We start from the raw sequence: 9,676 nt of genomic DNA, 5'->3' as shown, positions 1-9,676 counted from the left end.
GTTCTTCTTTTAATAAGATGAATATCTCATCACACACTTACTGGAAACGTGACCCGATGACCCTCTTGAGATAGTGATTTTCAGGTCCGCCCCAAATCTTCACTACTCTCTCGAGATCGACAGAAATGTGACTCAAAGAACTAAGATCGAAACACGTTGTAAGCTTGCACACTGACGTGTGTCTCGTGAATGTTAATCGAAAAAATGCATTAACACTTTAATCCACCGTTGTCATTCAGTAAAATAAATTTTTTGAGACAAAGCATCGATAAATTTTCAAGAATCTTTCGTTGAAACGAGTTATTCATTTTATAGTAAGTTGTTTTGAGATAAACGTCATGATACTTAATATGATACGAGAGCTCAAAGTCTGAACCGGTTGGCTTTTGATCCCAATTATTAGTAATCCGTCATTCGTTATATGATTATCATCTTGAGGGATATGATAAGATTCCTACTTTTGTAACAAAAAGAATAAAAGGTTATCGTGAATTCTCTTCTTTTCATTACCCATTGTTTTTAGATGAAACTTTATAATACTTAATAATAACGACCATTTTAACACTTGATTCTAATATAGCACCATAAATGTACAGGAGAATATGCTCTTAGATGCAAAGACAATCAAGTAAAATAACAACTTATTATAATTATATTTTCTACTGCAATATATTGACTAAAAGTATATAAACAAATCCATTACCCGATTGTCCCCCCTTGTTTCATCTTTATCGATTTTCCCTAATCCACTATAACCACTATAAATATATACAAATTCCCAACATGACCCAATTTAACCCCACAAACCAAAACGAATAAAATAACACTAATAATGATGCCCAAACTTTTCCCTAAAAAAAAAAAAATTTGATGCCCAAACTTACCTAAATTGCATCAATAAAAAAAAGACCTTCAAATTTCCTAAGCGAAAAACTTCTTTCATACAGAATGAAAATGGTAATTCACATGTATGAGAATCCAATCTCTTGAGGTGACCACATATTTTGTTTTTTGAAATTTTATTTTCCCAAGATAACTCAATCAAAAGTCTCCCATTTTGTGGTCACCACTACAGGCTCAGAATTCTTCATCAATGGCCTCTGAAAAACCGGGGTTTGCACCGAGCAATTCCCTCGGTTTATCGGCTGTTGGGTCGACTTTGGCTTCTCGTCGCGGATTTTTGCTTCCATTGACTTTTTAGGATTGGAAATTTGTAGCTTTAACACATCAAGGGCCTCAATGTTTCGTTGAATTCTTCTCACCTTCAATTTTTCCGTCAACTCAATATTAGGCGTCATATATACTATATTGCTATGCCCAAAAAAAAATATATGTAAAAAGAGAGAAGAAAATAAAAACCTCCATTCTTCTCTTCATCTTTAGATCTCCCTCCGCGACAATCCCATCCAATTGAATCAACCTCGACATCAATTTCTCGATCAAATTACCGACGTCCATTTCCTTGAATTTCACTCCTTTAGAAGCCATTGATTCCAAGCCTTGGACCTTAATTATAATTGATATCAAAATCACTAATTTAATCACATACAAAATTACCGCAACAATCACTATTACAAAAAAAAAAATGATTGTCATCAGCGCGCTGATTCATAATACATACCTGCTCTTGAAGCTTATCGACATCCGAGGCGATACTAGCCAAAGACTTCGAGGCTTTTTGGGAATTGGCGTTTCTCCGCATCTCCAACAATCGTCTCTCCCGGCTCGCGATATCCTCGACCAATACAATCTTTGACCCGTCTTTGACCCTCGCAACATCGAGGAAGGCCTTTGACTCTCTCTCCTTGTCCTTGTACACCAACTTTTGCTCTTCGGGATGTAACCCGGTTCGCTCCGAAAGTTTCTTCTTCAACTCCCCTAAAAAAAAGATCAAAAATTTAAAAAAAAAAAATTGGCATCATCATAAATAAACTAATAAAATGACATAACAAGGGTTTTTTTTTTTTTTTTTTATGTATAAATGTACCAAAACTTGCTTGTGAGCTAATGGACACGTCATGATAAGTAGAGCCATATTTGACTCTGACTCTCATGGCTGGGATTGGGAGGGACATAGCGTTGTTCTCGTCGGAGATTCTCTTCTGAACCAACATTCCTCCGGGCCTGATCTCCGGTCCGCCGTCGCAAGTTCCGGCGGAGTTTTTCTTCTCCGATGATGAGCTCAACGTCCTCTTCATTTCTCTCCGTTGACTTAATTCTCTCTCTCTCTCTCTCTCTATATATATATATATAATATATATGGACTTCAATCTAGTGTGTGTATATGTATAGTTGGTTATGGTACATATGTAATACCGTGTACTTGAAAAACATGTCGAGAATTAACATGAAACAGGTTGGACTGGTTTTGTCTGCCAAAGACTGATGGCCAAAGAACTGAACCAAATCTTTGTAAGACTTTGAGAGAGAGAGAGAGAGAGGGAGAGAGATGAGATCTATTATCTTATTTGCAGGGGAAATATTGAAAATGTATATGAAAAGGAAAAGAAAATAAAAAAGGAATGGCCAGCGAGGAAAGTGAGTGAAGAGAATAAGGTGAAGCTATAAATAGAACGATAATTCGAATAAGAAAGAAAAAAAAAATAGTTACCTAAGATAATTCATGAGAGAAGAACCACAAAATAAAATAAAAATGTAAAGAAATATTCACATTTACATTACAATTACATGCATCAAAGCCTTCAAAGGTGAGCATTTTAGTTGAGTCGTAAACAGAAAGACATTTTGGTGGTGAGTTTTTTTTTTTTTTCAATGCAGAATAATTATTGGGGTATATAAATAATAAATACAATAAAAAAAGAAAAAGAAAAAGAAAAAAAAAGTAAACTGGGTCGTTGTCTTAAAACTGGAAAGCTAGCAAAAATTGAAGAGGAACATGTTAGTGCCAGCTCTAACACAGAAAACAAAAAAAATCTAAAGCCAGTTGGCAAATGTTTGGTTCCCTTAATATGATTGGTTTATAAGGACATTTTAGTAATTATGTCACAAGAAAAGGAGAAAAAAAAATTACACGACTGTTTATGGTAATTCCACGTTTCTCCCTCGTTGAAATACAGGATAAAATAAAACACAACGACCCGAATTAAGTCAAGGCTGTTATTTTAGCCTGCAAAATATATACATATATATATGAAACATATTGGAGTCAAACATGTTCCATGTATTTCAACGCTATATTTCTGTTGTTCCTTAATGAATACCATTTCTATTTCTATTTTATAGCCCTTTTGGTATTTGTATAAGGATGACTTGGTACAAAAATCTTTATAACCCACTAAATACCAATATAGTGTCGGTATTTATTTATTTTAATTTTAATTAAGATAAATTACATTTTTACCATGATCGTATGCTATGTTTAAAATTATTACTACATGCACAATTGTATTCAAGATTTCGCTTATATACAATTTTTCGTTTTGCGCGCGTACATAAGTGACCCAATTATTTTTCGCATAGGTATGTACAATTTTCAATGTAGATACATATCATTGCTTTTCTTTTACTTTATATATATATATATATATATATATATATATATATATGTTTATAATATATATATATAAATACATATATCTATGTCTATTTATTAGACATACATTTTAAAAAATAAATATATAACATATTTATAATTGTATTTTTTCTATAAGATATTAATTGATATACTCGTCGGTAAACAATATACTGTTGATATTATCAGAGTCAGTATATATATTTTATAAGATATCAATCGATATATCAATTTGTAGTCGATATATAAAATCAAAACTTCGGTATCGATATTTTAATCATCGAATACAACACATTCGTAAGGCAATAATAATAGTTTTCATCTCTTGGCGTGATTCATTTGAAGAAAGAATACACAGCACAAATAACATAACTAGCTCTTAATGTATTTTTGTCCATGAACATTGGACATAGTCGACATTTTAGTTAAGGTCTCGCAGGACTTATCTCTATCTATTTGCTGGCTATGAAAAATAAAAAGGCCAGCTTTTAATCATTATTATTAGAAAGAAAAAAAATTGCTCCCTAAGTCCTTGAAAGTAGTGGTGGCAATTTGGGCCGTACACGAGACACGACACGATTACGACACGGTGTAAATGGATTTGGGTCGACCTAAAATGGATCTGGGTCCATCCGTGTCGAACACGATTAACACGATTAAATAACGGGAGAACACGACACGAACACGACAACTCATTGGGACCCAATTAGACACGAATATTAAATGGGCTGTTAATGAGTAAACACGATAAAGACCCATAATGACCCAATGGATTGTGTTTGAACTTCTCTTTTGTAGTAAAAATATTATGTTGGTGGCTTAGTTGATTATATAGAGTATTTTTATTAATTACTTATTCTGACTAATTTGTTATTTAATTTGATTTAAAGGATTTCAATATTTTGAAGTAAACATGTCTAAGGGCCTAAACCGATTCGCGTGTTCAAATGTGTTTAGTGGTCTAAATGGGTCTGTGGGTCTAAGTGGGTTCGTGGGTTACATGGTCAATTGAGACACGATTAATAAATGGGTCTTAGTGGGTTGGGTCTGGGTTTGACAAAAAAATAGTGAGTCGTGTTTGGGTTTTGCTCCTAGACACAATTAATAAAGTGGTATTTGCATCTTATGTCACAATTTGGCAATCCAATTGCAAATAAGTCACACGCTAAAATTTTAGAAAGTTTTAGCGAAAGATGAAGTGATTTTTAATGAGGTATTGTAAAAATTCAGAAGACATGGAGTAACTAATAAAAATATTAAATGATGAGAGAGAGTAATTTGAAATTTGCACATATGACACGAATGTAAATACGTGACACAAATGCAATTTTGACAACTTTGTGACACAAATGCAAAAACCCGACGAATTTGTGACATTGACGCAAATTTCCCATTAATAAATGGGTCGGGTCTGTCAAAAAATACATGAAAACGAATAAGACACGACACGAACACGACATGTAACCCGAATTGCCACCCCTACTTGAAAGCATATCATTTTTATGTTTGGAACAAGCAATCATCAAACTTAAAAAATCTAACACTCAGAATCTTAAATCAAATTAAATTTATACGGGCGAACATTTGAGATTTCATTCAAAAATTAATCTCCTAATTTTTTTTTATACCTAAACTGATATATTTATTCTAAAATTAATCACGTTCTTCACTCACTAAAGATTCGTGGAAAAAAATGGCCGAATTTAAAAAGTAACTCTAACAAGATTTCAAAGTTCTTGGACTATGCATATGAAAAAAAAAAAAAAAAAAAAAAATCAATCCGTAAAAATTGTAAAATTAATAGACCTTATTTGCAAATACTATTATTATTCACACAAATCCTTTTTTTAATGCTTTTTAAACAGAAAAAATTGGAACATGAAAGCGAACATGGCTATGTCAAATAACATACTGATTTTTTTTTTTTTTATTTATCTTAATGTCATATTTAAATGAGTCAAGTTCTTTTGTCATCAGTGGAAGAATAATAATAATAATCTCATATGGTCTACTATATTGTCCTTCGCTCTGAAACGTACCAATATATCTATCAATGCTAAAACAGAGTGACCTAATAATTCTATTCCGCAACAGAGGACCCATATCTTGTTGCTTCACGCATTGATTTGAAACTGCACATTTGTTTTGAAATCATTCAAACCAACTACCAAAAATTTATACCCATAAATAAATCGATGAATATTTTGGTTAGGTGGGGATTGATTTAAACGGAAAAAAATGGAACTTAAATGCCATTCAATTCAAATGTGCATAGTAGCCATACATGAATCTAACAAAATTCTATTAATGAAAACAAAAAGCTTGGAAACATTGGCTTCGCGGGGAATCCAAGGACAAACCAAACCTCAAAATTTAATCTTTCCGAGACTTTGGTTTCGCGGCTCGTGCCGGTTTGATTACGTAACTTAGGAGGATCAGAACTATGGGGACAAGTGTTCCGACATAGTACACGCTCCCGTACGAGGCAAGAGTTTCGTGAAGACTTAGTACCTATAAGATTTCATTCAAGTGTGAAATAAGCACAAAACCCCAAGTAAGAAAATAATAATTTATAGTTCATAATAATGTGAGAGATTACTCACCATGAAACCAACACAAGAGTAGTTCAGAACCAAAAGGGTATAAGAGAAGTTCATGAGAACAAGTAGCTTCTTGACAATGGCAATCTTTGGTGGTACGGCTTGTTGCCATCTGTATATCACTGCTTGCCGGGGAAAAAAAAGTTAAAACTGTGGTAAATAAATATTTACGTCGGAAGTAACAACGTAAAAAGCCAGGTCTTGGTTTAATCATTCTTGGTGTGAAAACACTGTAAGAGAGCTTTATGATATAAGAGCAGAGCCAAGCAAAATTTAAAGTCATGATAATTACCTCTTGAACCAGCAATCATCAAAGCTGACTGAACAAAGAATATCACATAGCCTGGATATAATCCCTGGAATTTAATACGGAGAAAAAAAAAGGTCATGTTAATGGCCACAGAGGTGATAGTTGGCAGTAAATTTTGTGGCCAGATTCTACATTTTCCCAACGAGTCTATGAAGTTATTGAGTCCAATATATCTGGGGTTGGGTTAGTTGTGTGTATTAAGATACCAGACAACATGTATCAACAAATAAGCAAAGAAAACGTGTTTCATAACTATAACATATTCACGCACGACCAAAGCAATGAATTCACACATACAAAGTGTGTTAATACTTACGTGCCAAACAGCGCTGACAGTCTGTGTAGCAAGCAACTGAAAGAACCCGGGTCGCTTTCCCTTCTGAACAAGCCTGTCATAAACATCTACACCACAACAAATGTATAATAAATTAATCATTGCGCAAAAATTCAAAATAAAACTATAATGTATTCCTCTACCGACATAACTGCATTGCTGTTCTAATTAATGAGCTTCAGAAAATGAAAAAATTGTTGTTTTTGCTTAATGATACTGGCCAGCTACCACATATGCTTGGATAGTAAATAAAACCCACATGTATAACTCGATCTCACTACTAACGTAGTAAATGTATAACTATTATTCTTATTAAATTATACATAAAGGGATTTTTTGCAGCTTCATTATTGGTACGGACTACGGAAAGTAAAGGTAGATCTGTAAAGGTCTAACGAAAAAAAAAATATGAATATATCTTTCTAGGACGTTGGTAAATTGCAATAAGGTCAGGTGAAAAGGAACAAACTATAAATTAATCTTGTAAACACAGGAAATTGCTTTAAGTAGTTAAAAAGAGAAAGCTTTAGCTGAGCCTGACCGCTAGACCAACAAGTCTTGGGTTATAATTTTATTTTTATTATTTATTAATTCGTTAAAATAGTTTAAAGAAAAAACTTACAGTGGCGGAGCCACGTGCTGACTTGTATGTTCCACACAAGAGGCAACTCGACGGCACTCTTGGCTAACTCGACGCCAAGAACATCAACATTCTTTGCTCGGTCCCACTTGGGTTTCGGCGGCGAGGATTCGGTCCAGCCACTGAATCCCAGGCCGGAAATGATGATCGAGGCCTCCGAAATCGACCAGATAAAGTAGTATTTCCAGCGAGCGGTGAAACCAGCCATGTATTGGTAACCCAGTCTTCTCCAGAATCCCCATCCCTGGTAAGTCTCGTCGGTGAACCGTGAAAGAGGGAATTTCGGTACCAAGTACAAGTACAAGCCCATACAAACAGCTGCTTGGATAATCGCCCGAGCTGTCGCCCCGTACGGCGACGCCGACGCTCCCTTCTCAGATTCGCTCCAAATCTATCAGTGTCATAGGCAAAAATTAAAAATTAAAAAAAAAAAAAAAATCATTTTCAATCAAATTATATCAAATCATTAGGAAAATAGTCAACTTAAACGTTTGATATTGCTAAATAGCCAATGTTTGGTAAATCTTAGGTAAATAACCACTTTCATATATTTACAAACGTAAATCTTAAGTAAATAGTCACTGCTGTATATTAAGCCATGTCATCATTTATGGTTATTTACCTAAGATTTACGAAACGTTGGTTATTTAGCAATATCAAACGTTTAAATTAGTTATTTTCCTAATTTTTTGAATTGCAATTTCGTTGATTAACATTACATACCCCTTTTCGCTCTGTCCAATCGAGGTAATCCTTCATCTCGTAAACCGGGCCGGCGAAATGGCTTCCGCAAGAAAGACAATAACCGATGAACTCAATGATCGAAGGCAATTTAACCAGCCGGTTCTTCTTCTGGGCGTCCCGTAACTCTTCCTCTTTCAGCATCCCGTCGTTGTAGTTTATGGCACACGAGATGACTTTCAGAGTCAATACCATCAACGCTCCTGAAGATATAAATATAAAATAAATTTGTAGTTATTTCGGGCACAATAACCAGGTCATTTTAGCTCCAATTCAAGCAATATGAACAGATTTTCCACAAATATGACTCAGTTCGAATCTAGATTATACAAGCTGACTTACCAGTTGCATCAATACCACCCTCTTTCCATGCGTCTCCACTCATGTAATAGACATGGCTACACACAGACACTAACTGTCAAGATTTCAGGAAATATCTTCAACACCAAATCAGAGAAGCCAAACCAAAGACAGGTCTTTCCATTTCAGTGACAAACAGAGCTCGAGATTTAGACGAACCAAGCAAAAAATTCACCTCTAATTTACTTACGCGCAACGTAATAAATCGATTAACAACTCTCCAAAACAAAAAAATCTACTCAAACACCCGAATTATGAAGAATCGCATGCACAATGGATTCATACAATCAACAGATCGACCGAGCTTGGAAATAGAAGTATCGAGTGTCCGTACCAGCCAATGAGGTATCCGAATCCCAGGAAGAACGTGATAATCCCGCAGTGACGGCGAAACAACGCCATGGAAGCGTAACCTAGAAGCATCGGCACCAGGAAATGGAGGTTCGACGAGAATCCGAAGGAAAGGTACGAGAGCAAAACTCCGCTCAGCGCGGCGTAGAGGTTCTTGCCGAGTCTTCCGGGGACGAACCGCCATAGAAAGCTCACCGGAATCGTCGCCGCGAAGCAGAGTAGGAATCGGAGAACCGCGACCGAGACTCCGATCGAAGACGCCATGGATTCCATCTCCATTGCCACAGAGCTTCGAATGAATCTCTCTGTGTCTCTCTAGAACTGTGATTTTGTTTCTCTCTAGTTCCTTTTTTTGGTTGGCTCTGAGTCGGCTCAGATTCTGACTCGTTGATAGCTCTGTGAATCCGAAAGACCACAAAAAAAGAGCAGAGAGAGAGAGGGGCTTCGAAAACGGTTCACCCGAAATTTGATTTGGAATTTTGTTACCGGTTCGGCTTCGCAATGACGATAATGCCCTCGAATCTTGGCACGTGCGTACTATTTCTGATTGGTCGATGTGTTTTATAGATTCTATCTCGAGTACTGTGTCACGCGCATTTAATGCGCGCGTGACTTTGCGGATAAAACACCTGTTCCTAAAACTCATCGAAATACGTACACGTCATATTATGGGAAAATTTGGGCCTTGATTTGGGCTGAGGTCCAACGTTGTGTCGTAGTCATTTGGGTAGGCATAAGCTTGTATGGAACTTCGATAAATGTAAACGTTTAATAAAAGGAGTTGAGAATTGTTACCAAATAAGTCATT

At 35.5% G+C, this 9,676-nt stretch overlaps 2 protein-coding genes across 2 annotated transcripts; both read right to left on the bottom strand.

Annotated features, from left to right (window-relative positions):
- Window positions 1-629: 629 nt before the first annotated feature.
- On the bottom strand, window positions 630-2,711 carry LOC149405789 (BAG family molecular chaperone regulator 3-like). The gene is made up of 4 exons (XM_089608069.1): window positions 1,988-2,711; window positions 1,622-1,878; window positions 1,360-1,506; window positions 630-1,262 (listed from the first exon to the last, which is right to left on the bottom strand). The coding sequence occupies exons 1-4, from the start codon at window positions 2,196-2,198 to the stop codon at window positions 1,038-1,040; spliced, it is 840 nt and encodes a 279-aa protein (XP_089464195.1). The 5' UTR covers window positions 2,199-2,711; the 3' UTR covers window positions 630-1,037.
- A 2,975-nt stretch (window positions 2,712-5,686) lies between these two features.
- On the bottom strand, window positions 5,687-9,325 carry LPLAT1 (MBOAT (membrane bound O-acyl transferase) family protein). The gene is made up of 8 exons (XM_089608068.1): window positions 8,852-9,325; window positions 8,500-8,555; window positions 8,140-8,360; window positions 7,399-7,807; window positions 6,759-6,844; window positions 6,425-6,488; window positions 6,136-6,254; window positions 5,687-6,043 (listed from the first exon to the last, which is right to left on the bottom strand). Exons 1-8 carry the CDS (start codon window positions 9,145-9,147, stop codon window positions 5,906-5,908), a joined length of 1,389 nt encoding a protein of 462 aa, XP_089464194.1. The 5' UTR covers window positions 9,148-9,325; the 3' UTR covers window positions 5,687-5,905.
- Window positions 9,326-9,676: the final 351 nt, after the last annotated feature.

Source organism: Urtica dioica, chromosome 2 (assembly GCF_054948205.1).
Source record: "Urtica dioica subsp. dioica isolate 48M chromosome 2, U.dioica_male_clone48M_v1_H2, whole genome shotgun sequence".
Classification (NCBI taxonomy): domain Eukaryota; kingdom Viridiplantae; phylum Streptophyta; class Magnoliopsida; order Rosales; family Urticaceae; genus Urtica; species Urtica dioica.
The sequence above is the reverse complement of the archived record's forward strand: the minus strand, read 5'-3'. Positions and strand labels throughout refer to the sequence as shown.

Excerpts from the sequence above, each read along its gene's own strand:
- LOC149405789 (XM_089608069.1), bottom strand. The coding sequence starts at position 2,198 with ATGAAGAGGACGTTGAGCTCATCATCGGAGAAGAAAAACTCCGCCGGA. Across the intron at positions 1,507-1,621 it reads TCGATAAGCTTCAAGAGCAG|GTCCAAGGCTTGGAATCAAT; the intron begins GTATGTATTATG and ends ATTATAATTAAG. Across the intron at positions 1,263-1,359 it reads AGATGAAGAGAAGAATGGAG|GTGAGAAGAATTCAACGAAA; the intron begins GTTTTTATTTTC and ends GAAAAATTGAAG.
- LPLAT1 (XM_089608068.1), bottom strand. The coding sequence starts at position 9,147 with ATGGAGATGGAATCCATGGCGTCTTCGATCGGAGTCTCGGTCGCGGTT. Across the intron at positions 6,489-6,758 it reads CTGTCAGCGCTGTTTGGCAC|GGATTATATCCAGGCTATGT; the intron begins GTAAGTATTAAC and ends ATTAAATTCCAG. Across the intron at positions 6,255-6,424 it reads GATGATTGCTGGTTCAAGAG|TGATATACAGATGGCAACAA; the intron begins GTAATTATCATG and ends CCCGGCAAGCAG.